This window comes from Styela clava, chromosome 10 (assembly GCF_964204865.1).
Source record: "Styela clava chromosome 10, kaStyClav1.hap1.2, whole genome shotgun sequence".
NCBI lineage: Eukaryota > Metazoa > Chordata > Ascidiacea > Stolidobranchia > Styelidae > Styela > Styela clava.
The window spans coordinates 2,592,968-2,611,310 of record NC_135259.1 but is presented as its reverse complement, the minus strand read 5'-3'; the positions used below and the strand labels follow the sequence as shown (position 1 = coordinate 2,611,310).

Sequence of the window (18,343 nt, the reverse complement as noted above, 5' to 3'; positions counted from 1 at the left end):
TACATAATTGTGACATATGGTTATCTGCTAATTGATGTGAATTGTTATTGCTTGTAAAAATGGTAATTCTGTTATATTTGATTAAATGTGCCATATAAGCTATTTAGTTTTATCTATTATTTTGGCAGAAAACCGTTCCATTAACAACGTTCCTCATACCCGGTATCAAGATTTACGTTACGTTCCATTAACAACGTTCCGTTTCCGGTACCCGGCAAGTTCTATTTTCCTGATTCATGTTTGAGATTTGATTTGAAGTGTCTGTTGATTGGTATTAAAGATATTCACCGATTTCAAGTTGAATTATATTGGGGCAGCACTTGAAAGGCACAGAAGAATCTGGCGGCACTTTAACCGCTGTTTACAGACTTTAATTGCTTGAAAGCACGGACTAGTTGTAACAATTAACCGATATAGGTTTGTGGTCAGGACTGGGGTATTGGGACGCGTTTTTGAAGTCTCCAATCTCTTAATGTGCGTGAGAAGTAACCAGGCTACATAGAATCGAGCGCAACACTTTGTTAGGCAAATTGCGCACCGTTCCCGACCGTCCACATACACAGAGTCCATTCATTTCATGTCACGAAAAAGAATAATAAAAATCCTTACAAATGACAACTAAGAAATTGGGAACTCTTGGGTGACTATCGCCATATATGTAATCTATGGGTTCTATGCAACTGAACAATCGTTAACACTGTGAACTGATTGATTGACTTGTCGTATGTCACCATAAAGTTTTGTCTGCATTCCGCAAATGAGACTTTGTTAAAATCTGTCCTCGATGCTCAACTTTAACTTAAAATAACACAGTTTCACAAAAATATTATCCGTTATACGTTTTATTCTGTATATAAACGAAAAAAATATATATTTTTTTTAATTTTAAGAACATAATTCATGTTTTTTTGACGCTGTGATACTGGCGGTATATATAGTGAAGGGCATTTTGTTACTTTGCATCTAATGAATTTGTTTTACTATTTTTTCTTTTTCAGAATAAAACGGTTAACGTTATGAAGATTTAATAGTTATTGTTTTAATTCAATAACTGTTAATCTAACGAAGTTGTTACCATTTCAATACATTTTTCGCGATGTTAGTGGTAGGCTACATTTAAGTTAGTAATTCATAATATTGTTATGAGTTATACGATACACTGACTAGTAAAATAATTTTATATCTGAATAAATATTTGTTTCCTCGATATTTTATTTAAGCAACAACAACGGTGGCCTGATTTTTTCCTCCAACGTATGGGATTGCACATTCATTCTTTAATGTCATGACAGGAGATTGAAGACCATTTTCAATCAATGCTTCAGAAATCAACTGAAGTTGATCAACATTGATTTGAGGGGTTTTCGCTTTTACAAAAGCGCTCCAATCTAAATGAAATATAAATATCGAGATTTAGTTTTTTATTGGACATGATATATATTGTTAACCATGTGATTTCAAAATAAGAATAAAATGTCAATACCTGATTCACGACGAAAGACTAATATAAAAAAGTTCTCATAATCAGTGAGAAAGCTGACTCCTGCTGACATGTGATCCAGCACACCTTTTTTTATCTCTATGAAAAAAAAACGTTATGATACAATAAATACCAAACAAAAACAACAAAAAGTCAGAAACTTTATGCAAATGACAGTGACATTTTTGTGACAAAAAATATTTAAGTTATACGAAAACTTCTATAAAATATAAACCTAGGAAAGATTTTTAAGACGTTTATGTACATGTGATACTTGTTTGTTTTGGGTGTCGAATATGATTCCAACTATGCGCTATATTCACCTTCATCAGGGTTCTGAACATGTTTTCCTTCTTCATATTCCGTGAATATTTGAGTGAAAAATGATTCTAAATTGGATATAGTATTGAATTATAGCATTGAAAGTTTCATGCGTCCGGTATATGAGCGTTCCAACAAACCAGTAGCAAATTTATTCGAATATCCTAAATTTTATCTGCTCTCACCGTCCTTTGAATTTAGTAGATATTTTCCCGTTTGTTCTTGTCTCACGTAATAAATTTTGTTGATGTATGATTTTCTAAAATTATAACTGTTTTAGTTTTTTAAACTAGAAAATTTTCAAATTTGTTTCGAAATTGTGCCAGTCAACTCTTCATAATTTGGATACTCACGCAGCCACGTAGTTTTCAATTGTCGCCGTAATAGTATTTTCGGTTTCAGTAAAGTTAATAAACTTCCAACATCCCATGGGATATATTGGAGATGGAACATCAATAACGTCGTAAAGCGGGAGCATGTCCTGAACCTATAAAAAACAAATTTTTGCTTAGTTATCGAAAAATTACATTTGTCGTGTACGAAATAAAAGCAGAATCCATGCAACTGAAAGTGCAACTAAAAAGTTTTTAGCCATTTCATCAAAGCACTGACGTCGCACATGTTTGATTGAGATGAATAAATATAAGAGTTCAGAACTTACCTTGGTCCAGTCGATATCTATATGTGCTCGTGGCGCGATGCATGATTTACTTTCCACTTTACTGGGTATTGCTACTGCAAGTACGGCAATTGATATCGCCAGCAGGTTAGTCATTTTAGGTTTGACAGGAATATTTCCTATAGGAGTATCGGTCGCTGTTGCAAACTCGAATGATAATTCTAGACTATGCTGTTGCATTTAAAATGAAAGTTGTTTGTATTTTTGCATTTATTTTATCGATCGTTCTGACATCACTTCCAGATAGGGTTTTGTTTTTTATCAATTCTATAAAAACATCGTGTTTTAAAACAAGGCCTAAATTTTTTTCTGTATTTTTTGTATTTTTTATTGAAATACCCCTTGCATCGCCGCGAAACTACGCCAAAACGTTTCATTCTGGCAGCTGCACACGCAGCCGGAATTATAATTCAAAAAATGTAAGTAAAAATTATTATTTGGACTTTTATTTTACTTCTATTGCGTAAATTTATCGCCACTTTTGTATCTCCACCAAAGTCATAAAATTTTGACCGGAATTTTTATCAGAGATATCAGAGAGACGTTTTGAGTAAGAAAAATCATGAAACTTAGCCTACTACAAAAGCAATTAGATCAAGGGCAGCCTTCGGCAAAACGAGTGGGTTGAGGTAATGAAGAATATGGTTACATCGGCGGCAATCTACTGATATATATAAACGATGAGACGCAACCCTAGCATAACCTATGCTAATTGTAAGAGTCGACTGATGCAAAGACGCCACAACTAATATTTTATGACGCTATAATATGGATTTCAAGTTCATGTATTGGCATTTTGGCATAATTTGGGATTGTCGAAATGAGAATACTTTTCATTTTAAGAGACGTGCATAGCAATCACATATTTTAATCACGACAATTAAGCTCGTCGAGAGTGCAGACTAAAAAATGTTTACATTGAAAGCATTTTGCAGAAATCAATATTCCATCTTCTGTTGTGAAATAAGTATTTTTTCAAAAAGTCAGTTCAACCTCGTCCGCTCCGAGAAGCAGTTTTGAAGTCTACTCACACCATATTATCAGCATATGAATACACTTAAAATACTATGAATTTGCCGCGTAAATAACCAACATGCAATCAAATTATATCGCTTACCGACTGTTTTTAGCCAAGGTCAACAATGAATCGAATCTTTTAGGTAACTGCAGAACAGTGAAATAAACACGAACAAATAAGGAATACAGCAACAGTACTGAACCCCACAGAATTAATTGTGGCAATAAATATAATACCAAGAGTATTACATCCAAATAAGACTACACGTATGACGCAATGAAATAGAGAAAACTCACCAAGAATATTTCACAAAACAATCAAAATGCAGGACAGATTCACAAACTGCAGTTCAATAATCCAGAGTTCAATGCAGCGCCACAACTAATATTTTATGACGCTATAATATGGATTTCAAGTTCATGTATTGGCATTTTGGCATAATTTGGGATTGTCGAAATGAGAATACTTTTCATTTTAAGAGACGTGCATAGCAATCACATATTTTAATCACGACAATTAAGCTCGTCGAGAGTGCAGACTAAAAAATGTCTACATTGAAAGCATTTTGCAGAAATCAATATTCCATCTTCTGTTGTGAAATAAGTATTTTTTAAAAAGTCAGTTCAACCTCGTCCGCTCCGAGAAGCAGTTTTGAAGTCTACTCACACCATATTATCAGCATATGAATACACTTAAAATACTATGAATTTGCCGCGTAAATAACCAACATGCAATCAAATTATACCGCTTACCGACTGTTTTTAGCCAAGGTCAACAATAAATCGAATCTTTTAGGTAACTGCAGAACAGTGAAATAAACACGAACAAATAAGGAATACAGCAACAGTACTGAACCCCACAGAAATAATTGTGGCAATAAATATAATACCAAGAGTATTACATCCAAATAAGACTACAAGTATGACGCAATGAAATAGAGAAAACTCACCAAGAATATTTCACAAAACAATCAAAATGCAGGACAGATTCACAAACTGAAGTTCAATAATCCAGAGTTTAATGCAGCAAATATATTAAACTATCAATAAGTTAAACGAGAATATCGGTCGGAGACCAAAGACATATCGATCGAATTATGCGCAATTACTCCATAGTGACACCGTGTGTCCCGTCACCTATTAATTAATATCTCGCTAATTATACGACATAATTCATCCAATCGGCTTCAAATCAATCGGCTTTTGGTCCGAGATATGATGAATGCACATGCAAAATTTAGAGAAAATTCAACTTCGCTTTCGTGAGATATCGAGTAACATACGAAAGAAAGTGTCTAACAGACAAACAGACAAATACCTATCACCATACTTACCGATCTTAAGATCGATAAGTAATAAGCATGTAAGAAAGAAAGAATTCATAATTAGCCCACTGTAATTAATATGATACAGCTCATCCTAATACTAAATACCGTATAAAAACGCATTGCAACAGCAAACTAGCTGTGCACATTTTACAATTTCGGCCCTAACGCGAGGCGATACAACAACGATGTAAACACGCAAATTTCACTAGACAGAAACCTTCTCGGCTCGGTCTAGAGATAATAAAAAAAAAAACATATATGCGAGGAATGCAAGTTTGTGACGTTACCAAAAACGGAAAGGTGCAACACGTTCAGCTATAAAGAAATAGACACTATTGGCGCTGGAGATCCAACAACCTGAATGCTTTACCCTGGAAACCAATTCTTGGAAGACACGTGCTCGAAAACGCAGCTAACTAGACATATCCAAATTATATATAAATATTTGAGCAAAGCAACTTAAAATAGTAAAGATGAAAAGCGCAATAATAACAAAATTTTGCTATAAAATAATTAATAATAAAACAATTTTGCGATTGGCCATCACAGCATAATTCTTATCAACGTGCGAAACCGTAGTGAGTTCAGCGAAGCAACACATTATCATAGGGAACCTTACTTGAGCCAAAACGCATGGTGAATGGTGAATGAGAAGCAGTTCTAGGAAGCTTTTGCATGGTGGTAAAATTAGCAATCGTGATTTCTTTCGCAAAGTTAACAGCGTATTTTTCACCTAATTTCCGTGCAATCTAGTTTCTTTCTAGTTTGTTGAGCAAACTGCGGCCAGTAATTCTCCTTTTTCCCCCACAATTGCATTAATAGTTCTTCACTTGTTCTGCACTTTTCCAACTTATCTCACTCATGTTCTTGATTGAATAGAACTTGCCTTGCATGTCTCACACTTTCTCTGTTTGTCCAATATACCATTAGTAACCAGTTTTTATTACCCAGCAGAATTTCAGATATCGCGAGAATCTGTATTAGAATTTGTATCGTGCAAAATAAATATGATAACCAAGTCCGAAATTTGGTGTTCGATCAATTATTTTGTCTCGAGCTGTGACAATCTATCATGGAGCACTGCTAATTGGGATTCAAAGAATGGAGCGTTGTACTTGGTGTTCTTTTGGCTTGAAAAAATGTTTTCGAATTAGTTTTTTATATCATATAAACTTCAAGCTGTAAATTGAACATCTGAAAGACTATTTAACTTATCGAGTCTATGGTTTTAAAACGATGCATTTGATTTGTCAAATACCCCATTGGATTTTGTTTGGTAAATATATTTGTTTAATGACTAAACAACAAACATTGTTGCTAATGCTTTAACGTCGCTAACAGGGAGTGCTGTATAGAGGCGCGCTGTATTCTTGGTATGGTTACTTTAGGAAAATGAATGTTTTCTTTTGTAGCAAATGTTGCAATTTAATGTCATTTGAACCTTTGTGTTATTAGTATTTTAAATGAATAGAAACTAGGTTATTTTAGCATGTTTCCCTGATATTGATTTATTCGCAAAAAGACGTTATGCGATGCGCGCTGTATTCTTGGGATGGTTTCATTAGAATAATGAATGTTTTGCATTGCAGCGAATGTTGAATTTTATTGTCATTTAAACCTTTGTGTTATTTGTATTTTAAATGAATAAAAACTAGGTTATTTTAGCCTGTTTCCCTAATGTTGATTTGTTCGCGATAAGACGTTATGTAGTGCCGCACTGTATGTTGAGAAAATTGAATTCCTGCCTCTACGAAAATTAGGAATATTAGTGTTTTTCATGTTCCTTGAGTTCCAGTTCTAATTTGGGATTGCAGCAATACACTTGTATTATGGTTTCAGTGTATATTTCATTCTATCTGTATTTGGTTCAATTCAATTCGATTGTGAAACGTTACATTATACGAACATTGGGCAACACTCTCTCTCTCTGTGCTTATTTGACCTCTAAATGGGTCAGTGTGGGTTTACTCCTCTAAAGTACCTTTAATAGTATTGGGGAAAGAACACGCAAAAAATAGGGCCCAACTCTTCCTAAATTCTAGCAAGAAATGTTCAATGATAATGTGTATGATAATAAATTTTGCGTTCATAAAAACAAATATGCATTTGACGTCTTTGACCAAAAATTTTCTGGTTAGTTTGGTCATATCAGCATGGTTATCATATACCACAACAGGCATTTTGTTTGTCCCAGTGCGCGTCATATAAATATGGTTTTGAATATAGTAACATTCGTACAACTTTGATAACATATATATGTTAAGAGAAAGTATTTTATCTGTATTGCATGAACCATTGTATGCGTGAGAGATTTTTATTAAAGTGAAAGTGATTTCAAAGAATAAACATCATACGAGGAAGGAGGAACACCCAATTTTGATGGGTAAATACACCGACCACTCACATTTTTTCATGTAATTAAAATGATTTATTCAAATATTTACTGTGAAGTTGCGTAAACCAACACAGAAGAGAAAGAATATACCTCATAAGACCACTGGCTTTCCATGAACCGAAAACCTGTCAATATTTTTCGAAATCTGTGTAAACATTAATAGAAGCGCTTAAGTGAACACGGGCAGCAAAGATATTCGATGCTACTTAATATTATTACAGTGCTGAAGTTTTGACATGCTGCGAAAGGGTGAACTAATACTAATGCGTCCTGTACCGTTGTTTTGGGCGACCGCTTTTCCGTTCCGTTATATTAATCTAAACGTAATGGTTGATAGACTTCGGGCATTTGAAAGATTTTTCCATATATGTCGTCGTCAGCGTGATAGCAAATGTCCCGAATTAGAACGTCCACAAAATCGTTGATCAACGTTGGTTTGAAGTTAAGTTATTTAAAGTAAAACGGCAAGTTATGTATTAGATTCACGTACTTCACTCGAATCTCTGCCCTGTACTGCCATCTGAACTATAATATTTACACTGTGCTTGCACTGCTTGGTATGGATGAGTATTAGAAAAGCTATTGCACCTTGATTATTTATCTTTGGTGTTGAAAAAACTTTACATATAAAGGAACACCTATTGATACTGTAATATTATTTGCAAACGAAATTTTCGAGCAACCGACACACAATGAATTCGTTTCAGCGTCATAGAGTTTTGCCTTCGACATCGAATGACAAATCCCCTAAAGTGGAATCAAAATATTTCTGCCAAGCTTCAGATAATGAGGTATATTTGTATATTCATTGATTTTAGTAAATGGTGCAAGATATTAGTTTTTCTGTTTATTGTTCGATATTCCAGAAGATATAACAAGACGTGCTGTTACATACCAACGGTCGTATCCCTTAAGTTTGTAAAATCTGCTTTAAAAATTGCCCAATTTTCATTTTGAGGGTTGAGTATATCTATACCTAGTAAATTTTTCTCTGCTCAGATCAATATATCGCTCGAACTCAAATCACCTTCCCGCTATGTCATCAAAACTCCTCTCTGTTTTGTTCTTGTTATTGACGTGAGTGCTAGCATGGATGCACCAGTCGGAAGTGAAAGCATCACACTTTTTGATAGAGTGAAGGTCAGTTGTTTCTAAAAATGTTACTAAAAATGTGTAAGTAAACCGTAAACTGTAAATAATGCGCTTGCTTCTAATTTAAAGATTTTAAATGGTCGCGTCTGGGGCTATAGGCCATATTTCATTTTATATATGCGTTATTGCGTTGTATAAAACTTAATATTGTATTCAATTACTTTTAAAGTTTATTAAACAAGGATATAGTTTAACACAAAACTGTGTTTTTTTTATAGATGTTTGCTCATATGATGATTCAATACTTATCTAGTGATGACTATTTAGCAATAATTTCTTTCGCTAAAGATGCAACACTTGATATGGGTATAACAAAAATGGATGAGAATGGAAAGGTAATGTACTTTTCATGTGACGTAATACTCCTTGAGATTTTATCGGGGTACAATGTTACATTCTTGGAGTAGTGCAATAAAGCGACAAATTTTCTATACGTTTATAAACATTCCAGCAACTTTGTGAAACCCAAATATATATATTGACTTGGTATATTGGCTTGGCAAACCTACAATTGAAAATAGAAAAATGCATAACGTTCATATACCTATTTGATGTAAAAAAAATTCTATTTTGTAGTATTAAAAATATTTTGTAGGATTCAGCGAAGAAAACTTTACTGCATCTTCAACTGAGAGGTTTAACAAATTTAGAGTCTGGTTTGACAAAAGCACTCGAGGAAATCCAGAGGTTTGTGCTTTGTACACAAGTAATTTAATATATCCCCAGCAAATCACAATACGACGAATATAGCCATCTTTTTTTAGCCTCCGTATCTCAACTAAAATATGTTTCCGTTTCTTCTGCAACCTATTTGACGATATGAGCTGATGTCCGAAGTATTGTGGTTTTAGAAGAATTATTAAACACACTTTCGTACATTTCAGGGCAAAAGAACATGTTTTACAACAGAGCAATATAAGATCCAGTATTATTCTTTTTACTGACGGAGTACCAACTTGCGGAATAATAGATGCCGAAGGAATTATTAGCAAGTACAAATTAATTGAATCGTCAATGCCAGATGTAGATCGTATTTCGTTGTCAGCGTTTACCATCGGCAATTACAGATCTGAAGTTCTTGCAGAGGTAAATATATTTTTGTATATTTTTCACTAATTATCACATAAAAATATATATAGCTTATTGTATCAGTGAGAATTTCATATATAGATTTGGTACGAAAATCAAAGACGACAGATGAATAAATTGAAATTTGAAATGTTTCCTGTAGATTGCATCGAATCTCAGCAATGAAGCATTCTATTGGTTGGATGAAAATCAGGATTTTGAAGTTGAAATGATGATTCCGTTTTTACTAAAGTACGTCACAAGACACTCTGAGCATTTAGTGAATGACTGTTTGGTTTGCGCGGTAAAAGAGAAGATTACATTTAAAAATATCGCATCGCTCAAATTTTGTTGAAGTTTATTATCTGAAAAGTAAATGACAAGTACAAAAACTCCGAGTATTGTTCATGGTGGCAATACAGATTCTTGTCACCTGCCCCTCTGAAACGATAGACATATAGTTATGCGATTCTTTTTTAATCGTTATATCAAGCATTATCTAGACATGCAAGAAAGACATTGACGTAAGATTCTCAATTATGCGGTTCCAAATATAGATTTTAGATTCAAACGTTTTTGATTTCTACAAATAATAGGAAAAAGACACATGTGAGCGATGTTTGTGTAAGGTTACAATCAAATAATGAGGTTTTCTTCAGTCCAACACGAACTTCAAAAGATCACCTGGTAGAGGTGAGAAAATACATTGCATAACGTTTTTAAACCATTGTGGATAAAATGAATTTAGACATACATCACCAAGGCAAAGGACTAGTTTTGCTGTTGGAAAATTGACAAAAATTCTAAAACATGAAAGAGGGGGAAAATTCGATTATTTTCAATGAACATAAAATAAAGTGTTGTTACCAATGGTGGCCGACTGGCCAAACTAGCTGCATGTGTTTTCCTCTTTTATATACAATGCCAGTATAATATAAATTAGTTTGAGCCATCAACTTGAAACTATATCGATCATAAATTTCCCATAAATAATATTAAAATAACGATTCAAAAACGACATATGAAATGACATATTTGATTCGAGCGATTGTAACGTAAATTTTGTAAGTATGAATATCTACCACATCATCTCATTTTTATAAATATTCTATTTCAGGGGCAAACTATGCACAATCTGGAATATTTTTTACATTCTCTTCCGGATGATATGCCAAAAACGATACCGATACATCTCGAGATTCGATCTGGGGTATTGCTATCGGTATGAGTAAACATATCTATAACTTCATAAATGTACTTCAGTCACAATAAAAAATATTGATTAAAACTATCGAATTAGATCACATCAGCTAAACATGAGTAGTTTGTATATCTAACGAGATCATGTTTTTGCATAAGCCTTTGATTATTGACAATTTATCGCTTGTAGAAAATGACAGGTGTCGTTGACGAAGACATGGACGAATTTGTGATGATAAAATCTTATAAAAAAATTTAATTTTGCACGAAGGCTAAGTTATTCAAAGCACCAAAGCGGGTCTCGAATTTCTGCGATTTCTGCGGCTTCCGATAGACACTCAAATTGATACGCAAATAAAAGTTGTATCTGTTATCTCTGTGTTTCCCGTATATCAAAGCTTTAATTATTTTGTTAAACTCATTCTGGTGAAGTCTAGGATAACAATATCCCAATTCCTTCGGTATTTGTCACACGGTCAAAATCAAATTTTTGTGCAACAGTCCAATACCCTTCAATGAAGAAATTTAAAAAAAATGAATTAAACACTTTATGCAGATGCTGCACGGACAAATTATTTTGAATGCGCATATTTCTTACTTGGATGAAAACTTAGCAAATGTGGAGTTTCAGGACACTATTACATTCTCCCATTCAACTTTGTATGAAATTATGTCTAAAACTCTTCCTTCGTGTGAAATTCAAGGTAAGAAAATATTACTTATAATGCGAATGTTATACGATCGATTTTTTCATTTGAGATTTTTGGGTACTTTGAATCACAAATGAAATAATTCCAACAATGTGATTACTCATAACAACCCGATAAAAATTGTTATCAAGAAAAATGCTACATATTTATAGAATACATGCCGTAGTATTTTTTATCCGCAGTGGCCCAAAACCGAACTATATGGAAACAACATCGTTTATGAAATATAGTAGTATGTAAATTAATTTGGGCATATAAATAAAAAAATTTGGCCAAATATTTTCGATCAACTCAAACGATATTCGTACCGGTTTTAAATCTGCTGGGAAGCTCGTTATTTGATCCAGTACGAAATCTAATATTTAGTTTACATATACCTATATCGGGCAGTCGAGCAGATATATAATTCGTGAAAATTTATAAAATCTACACGGTATTTGGCATTTACGTTAAAAGGCAACGAGTTTACTGAACATTATAATACAGCAATACTATATATATATATTCGTTAATTACACATTGTTTTTATTGAAAATTGTTCTATTTTGTCATTGAAGCAATCGGGTCTGAAACGCAAGCTTATGCTGAGTCTAGTTATTTCTTTACATCCAAAAACAGTCAGACCGAAGATTCTTGGCAGCAGGCTAAACAAGCATTGGTAAAAAATGTGCAAATGACTTGCATGAATTATACGATTGATGTCATTCAAGAAGCACAAAATCAAACTTGGTGAGAGAAACCATGAATAATTTTTTTCAAAACAATTTTATATTATCTTAATTTACTGTTTCTTATATTTGTTTAAACACATTTTATTTAAAATGCTGCATTACGGTTGCAGCAACAATGTTAACAAAATAGCTGTGGACAAGCTGCAGTCAATTGAACATGCATCAGAACAATTTGAAAAACTTGTATGCGGTGACAAAATTGCGCTGTATAGTATGAATGAATACTTGCATAAACTCAAATCTCACTTGGAGACAGCAAGACAGGCAGTGCTAGTCAAAAGCGGGTATGTGACAAGTAAAAATATCACAAAAAGTTACTCACATTGGAGTTTTTCATTGTTTGGGTTTCGATCTGTATAAATACTTACTTGTAGAAATTCATTGTTTTCAAAATATTCGTCGGTTCAAGGTTATCCATTTTACCTGCTGTCTAATATGATAACACCGGCATATACATCCATGCCATCATAATGTAATAAAAGTCTGTCTGTACATTTTGTTTTGTTGTTTTGTGCCCAAAAGCTACCTTTACCATGTACACATACATAAACTGAATTTCCGAACTTTGCATAATACAAAGCGATCTAGCATTTTTAACTTTCCCACGGTTGTTTGTATTTCAAGTATTTTAATTGTCCTGGACAAAATGACCTCGGAACATTTTGGTGTTTCGAAAGCAAAGGCATTTTGCAAGCTTAGATGCCTACCGTATATATCAGGCTTGTCTATGTGGATGAAATTCCTATGGGAACGTCCCATGGGAACGTCCCATGGGACAACACACATTTGTATTTCCCATAGGACAAGTGGGACACGAAAACCGTATGATTTTGGAGAAAATGATGGTAAAACAATTTGTTATGGACTTCGATTCCATATATTTGAGCATAACTCTCTTAATAGTTATAAAGAGCAAAATGTATTTAGCATTAACAAAATACTTCGTGAAGGGGCTGATGGACACATTTATAATAGTTATGAATATAAAGTTGACAGAGTCCGTAAATTTTGTTGTTTTGCATGTCTCTTTGTAAATGTAGTACTATTTAGTAGACGCTAAACCCAGATTTAACCTAAGTTTTATTAAATTTTATTCCAATGGGAATCTCATGGAATGGGAATGGGACAGGTTAATATGTCCCATGAACAATCCAGCTAATTATATATATATATATATTCGGGTTTCATGCATGATTCATCCAAAAATTGTGATGTTTTGAAATATAACCACTATGTCTGAAATCTGAGTATGACACATTATCATACTTTTTTTTATACAACATGAATTAAAATTTGTCGGCATATATTATCTCCACAACAAATATTTGTTTATCTAGAGACAACTTTTCTCAACTTGCTGCAATCTCTTCAGCATTGAAAAATGAGTGTCCTGGTACCGGCGGAGTATCGGGCTTAAGAGAAAAGCACAACATCTACGATGAATTAAACGATTTACGGCAGGTGAGTAACATAATACATATTCTACATAAAGTAATTGCAGGTCATGAGCACTCACTCAGAAATATGGGAGATTGATCTATGAGAGAAGTAATACAGTAATATTAACAATAAAGACAATATTTGACAAAGCATATTCTACTCATAACAATAAGCGCGGCGTAAATAGTAGGCTTTGGTCATTTTAAACCCATCCTAAACGCTGAAAAACATAAACAATATATGAACAATAGGTGCCGTGGGATATATGGTCAAGGGAGTATAAAATCACATTACTTTCAATATTTGTCGGATAACGGCTTGTTTTTAGGCTTAATGTTAAGATTGTTTGAGTATTTTTTTTTGATTTCTGGTAATATAAATAAGAGGCAAAATTTTGTGCACCAAGTTTTCAAAACCGGATGCATGGCACTTTCGCTTGAGTTCTTAATTTAAAAGTTTTCTACTCTGGTTATGCCCATGTACACTGTACAAGCTATATTGGTATGTTGCGGCAATGGCGTTACTGACGAGAATGGTGGAACAGTGACGAACAGTAGTATATATTTACGGACGAACAGTTATGTAAAACATAGACTATAAAGAATTGTAGTATGTATGTATAAATGTATAGGGATTTTGAAATTTATTCTATATTAAAAAAAATATCCCGAAGTAAGGCGATCTTAACCAACTATAGTAACTCTCTGCAACTCTGAACCATCTATACCGCTGCATAAACAACGGAAGACTCATGCCGACATTCCATTTTAATACCATAGGAACTATGAAACTACTCCCTGGACATTGACAGAACTACTAAACCTCAAATAAAGACGAATTCAATGCCTTATTATATTAAAAATACTTAATCAAACTTCGCCAATCTGCCCAACAACGAAGACATTCTTTGACCAAAAACAACAAATAATGCTGTGGTAACATAATTGCTCGTACTGTTAAAAATGGTTTATTTATGCCACTATATTTTTTTGCCGCGACGAACTGATTTGAAATAACTAAGGTATATATAGTGTTTATAACTTGCATAATGATGATACAACCATAGGTAAACTCCAACCAAAGTTTACCAAACTAAAACATATGGACCAGACGAAAATTTGCGTGAAAACGCCTATTCAAGAGAAAACTCAAATGCAATTTATGCCACCTAAGAAATAACCATATAATACAGTATAATAATGTTACGTTGTATAGTGAGGAATAACGAACCTAATGAAGAAAATGTAAATCAAGTTACTTATTTGATTTTAATTTCTTTAAATTTCAGGTATTCATCGACGCAAAAGCCCGTCTTCGTAAAACATCGCTAACCAAAGGGTACACAAAATTCGTTATTGCACTTACATTTCTTACTTTAGATTTTGAATATTGTGATAAAATAAACATTTGAGTTGCTTCTCGACTTGTCACAAAACAAAAATACGGGTTGAGGGCGACTCAATCCAGAAAAATATGTTTACTCAAGTCCGTCTACTCTATCCGGTAGAGTGTGCAGGAATTTTTTTGGGAGGGAGGTGTCATTAAATTGTTATATGACAAGATAATGTAATCTTTGTATTTCTATTTGCACGAAAATTGGCTGTCCAGTCTTATCGGCCTCTCATAAAATCCAGTCGTATAAGGACATAAATAGATGTTACATTTATGAAAAATACGCAGTTGTATAGTCATAGGATCAAATACATTTGGTAATACCTCGTATTCAAAATCAAGTAAAAACCTCATCAGAGTTGTATTACGATTTCATGGTATTACTAGAGGAAGTGACTTCATAGTACTCGTTTCTAATCGCGAGGTGAGTGGGCTAATTTCTATGTCTATATTAACACCGCACTAGGGAATTTTCCTATTTCATTTTTATATTTTTCTTTTCAAATAACCTTCCATTTTTCGGAATTTTCAATAATTCATTAGGATTAAAATTAGTTCAGAAACCTGCACCTTGCATCAATCTATCACCAAGCTATCTCACATCTTTATTTAGAATATATATCATACTTTTGATGTATTTTTAAGTCCGTTTAGTTTCACTGGTGACTGTGAAAATAGGAGTTAGATTATTTCTTCTCTGTCAGCCTGTTTTTTTGATGCGTGGGTGTATTAATTATTTTATTAATATTCATTATCTATACGAAATATTCTCTAGGACCCAAAACTATGCACGTATGGCGGAAGTTCTCAATGCAATTTACGGAGAACGCGATGAGGAAATACAGATGGAATTATTAGAGGTATGTATGTAATGATTTTTTTATGGCATTTTTGTGAGTTTATTTATATGTAATACTTCATTTTGTTTATTTTGCAGGATGATAACGTACCAACGTGGTAGGTAAATGTTTCGTGAAACTATTACTAACTTTAGTTATTTAGGTTTGTATAGGTTTTTAAAGCAATTGGTCGGTTCAAATCTATTTCCTGAAGTTTCCTTTTTATTCTGATTATATAACTCTTCATGAAACATTCAATGAAATCTCACTACAATGTAAAGATATATATCGCTGTAAACGCCACGTTTGCAAATTTCACTGTATAGCTTATATTATATTTTGTCAGTTACTGCATAGGAAACTCATCAAGTTGTTTATTTTTCTTTTTTGCTTTTTGCGATAAACATCACAAATGTAGGAATTTTCCAATCAATTTTGTTATTCCAAAACTTATTCTGAAGACTTCAGTAGAATATCTCTACAATTTCAAATTAAATCTCAATTGGTCTTATATTGTAACCACGATGTTGTGTTTCCTATCCACCAAATATTACCCACAATATGTTTAAAAACGCAGGATATTTGAAAACATTCATTTTGTACTTGCTGAGTCTTATGCAAATAAGACTGAATTGGAAAGCAAAATTCATAACTTGGGTGGAACTTCAGGTATAGTTATGAACATAGTTTTATACTTCTATATCATGCCAATAGATCATTCACAGCCATCAGTGTGTCATGTATTCAGCACCTATATAGACACAAAATCTAACTGACGTCCACAAAACCGTCACGTAAAAGGAGGTGCAAGTTTTATGTGGTTGCAAAATGTTATCTAGTAATGCGTATCTCTCGTCAGACTCTCGAGAGACACTTTTTTATTGATCATAAACGTTATCACGAATGCATATATAAAGTCTCTTTTTTGACCGACATATAACGATCTTAATATTGAAATAGTGTTTTTTTTAATGCAGAACAACTATTGTAAAGTAAATTCCATTTTACATTTTAAAATGTTTTCATGAATCTTCCAAAATAACCTATTCTATGTTGAGCAGTGTTTAAACTATTGTTCAAGACTATTTAAGTAGTTATGTGTTCAAAACAATATTTTTGTGCCGAATAAAAAGAAAACCATTCTTTTCTTTATCTTGAAGCGAATTCACTAAAAAGCAGCAAAGGACGAAGAGTATACGTGATTTGCGCAAAAGACGGTCCTCGCAACAGACACATACTTGAGGAAGCCCAACAAAAAGGAGTAATAAATAGGAATTCGTGTATACTTTATTCATAAATCAGTATCTCCAATTCACACTGTAATAGGCAGATATACGTAAAAAAATGTACGTTATTGCCACTTTATAAATTTCAATTTTTTGAATGGGCCGGCAGTAGCAATATATTTACAATTTCAGTCAGTTGCGGTGACCCCATTATTCATTTGTATACTGACCATTCCATCATTTTATGTTTAGCTAAGTCTAATCCACTAAACAATAAATGTATATCTCTAATTTATTTTATTGTTTTTCAGTTTCCTATTGTACATGAAAACTACATCGAAGAATGTGAAAGACAAAGGGAGCTTGTTGCATGGTTTAAATTTGGAATGAAATCGTTATGATTTTGTAGTCAAGAAATGTCAGCTAGAACGTTTGATTCAGTTAAATTCTCAGTGTTTATGAGTAAATAATCATCTATGTAGCATAATTTAATTGACCATTTTTTAATGAGTACACTTACTTGTCAGTCATGATCTATTTTGTTCCAAACTCAAGCTAGTGACAAGTTTCGTACTAAAACTTTATTTGGGAAACCGTAGCTCAGTATCAAACATCTATTGTTTGTTCTGTTGTTTTCTAAAAATTGGCACTATTGATTAACATTATATGTTCAACTATTTGAGAGGCTATAAATTAGAAGTTGTAAAATTTGAGATAGCTCGTCATAAAAAATATAACACTCGAATCAAAAATATCCTAATTTATTGTTGCGTGTGGATTTGGCAATATGTACCATTTTTTCTTTGTTCTCTATTAAGTGCTATTTATTGCATCTATGGGAAAGGTGTGGATTTTACAATTGCTAGATACCAGATTATTTTTTAAAGAATGTTTTATATTCAAATAATTACATACGATAATACATTTACAATGATTGAATGCAGTTTGGATTTTACGTAAAACATATTAATATAAATATATTGATTTGTCGGGCTTTGTCAGCCAGCATCACAAATTATGCTGCGTCAAATCACTCACGGCAGGTAACCTCCGATTGTATAAAACACATCAGCCGCGTTAAAAATATTAAAAATGTTAATCCTTGTATTCTTATAGCTTTAATTTATTGTCAGTCTTTTGAGTACATATTACCAACTGGAGACTTAGTAAAAGTTAAAGCTGTTTCCATCAACTAACATCCATCTGTTTATTTGATGAATTTTTGTTCTCTTATACACATTTAACGTTAGAAAGTTGAATTGTGAGTTACGAACTTACTAGGTCTTTTAATACTAAGATATTTTGCTTTAATTGCCTTCTTGATTGTTAAAAACAGGCGTGCGGAGAAGTGCCAATTTTGAATGG

At 33.1% G+C, this 18,343-nt stretch overlaps 2 protein-coding genes across 2 annotated transcripts; one reads left to right on the top strand and one right to left on the bottom strand.

Annotated features, from left to right (window-relative positions):
* Nucleotides 1-831: 831 nt before the first annotated feature.
* On the bottom strand, nt 832-3,858 carry LOC120338001 (uncharacterized). Its single transcript, XM_039405917.2, has 7 exons — nt 3,795-3,858; nt 2,463-2,747; nt 2,155-2,288; nt 1,987-2,060; nt 1,804-1,869; nt 1,484-1,579; nt 832-1,388 (listed from the first exon to the last, which is right to left on the bottom strand). Exons 2-7 carry the CDS (start codon nt 2,658-2,660, stop codon nt 1,216-1,218), a joined length of 741 nt encoding a protein of 246 aa, XP_039261851.2. The 5' UTR covers nt 2,661-2,747; nt 3,795-3,858; the 3' UTR covers nt 832-1,215.
* Nucleotides 3,859-7,858: 4,000 nt separating this feature from the next.
* Nucleotides 7,859-17,911, top strand: LOC120338009 (uncharacterized). Its single transcript, XM_039405930.2, has 18 exons — nt 7,859-8,011; nt 8,220-8,360; nt 8,591-8,707; nt 8,968-9,059; nt 9,257-9,458; nt 9,604-9,692; nt 10,037-10,133; nt 10,558-10,662; nt 11,197-11,344; nt 11,908-12,079; nt 12,192-12,365; nt 13,419-13,542; nt 14,810-14,859; nt 15,689-15,773; nt 15,851-15,870; nt 16,330-16,421; nt 16,913-17,013; nt 17,290-17,911. The coding sequence occupies exons 1-18, from the start codon at nt 7,913-7,915 to the stop codon at nt 17,377-17,379; spliced, it is 1,998 nt and encodes a 665-aa protein (XP_039261864.2). The 5' UTR covers nt 7,859-7,912; the 3' UTR covers nt 17,380-17,911.
* The last annotated feature ends 432 nt before the right edge of the window (nt 17,912-18,343 follow it).

What these genes read in the sequence shown, in the direction of transcription:
- LOC120338009 (XM_039405930.2), top strand. Translation starts at nt 7,913, where the DNA reads ATGAATTCGTTTCAGCGTCATAGAGTTTTGCCTTCGACATCGAATGAC. An exon ending in GATGATAACGTACCAACGTG is followed by an intron (nt 15,871 to 16,329) that starts GTAGGTAAATGT and finishes TTAAAAACGCAG; the next exon opens with GATATTTGAAAACATTCATT. An exon ending in TAACTTGGGTGGAACTTCAG is followed by an intron (nt 16,422 to 16,912) that starts GTATAGTTATGA and finishes TTTATCTTGAAG; the next exon opens with CGAATTCACTAAAAAGCAGC.
- LOC120338001 (XM_039405917.2), bottom strand. Translation starts at nt 2,660, where the DNA reads ATGCAACAGCATAGTCTAGAATTATCATTCGAGTTTGCAACAGCGACC. An exon ending in TCTACTAAATTCAAAGGACG is followed by an intron (nt 1,870 to 1,986) that starts GTGAGAGCAGAT and finishes TATCCAATTTAG; the next exon opens with AATCATTTTTCACTCAAATA. An exon ending in TGTTCAGAACCCTGATGAAG is followed by an intron (nt 1,580 to 1,803) that starts GTGAATATAGCG and finishes TTTTTTTCATAG; the next exon opens with AGATAAAAAAAGGTGTGCTG.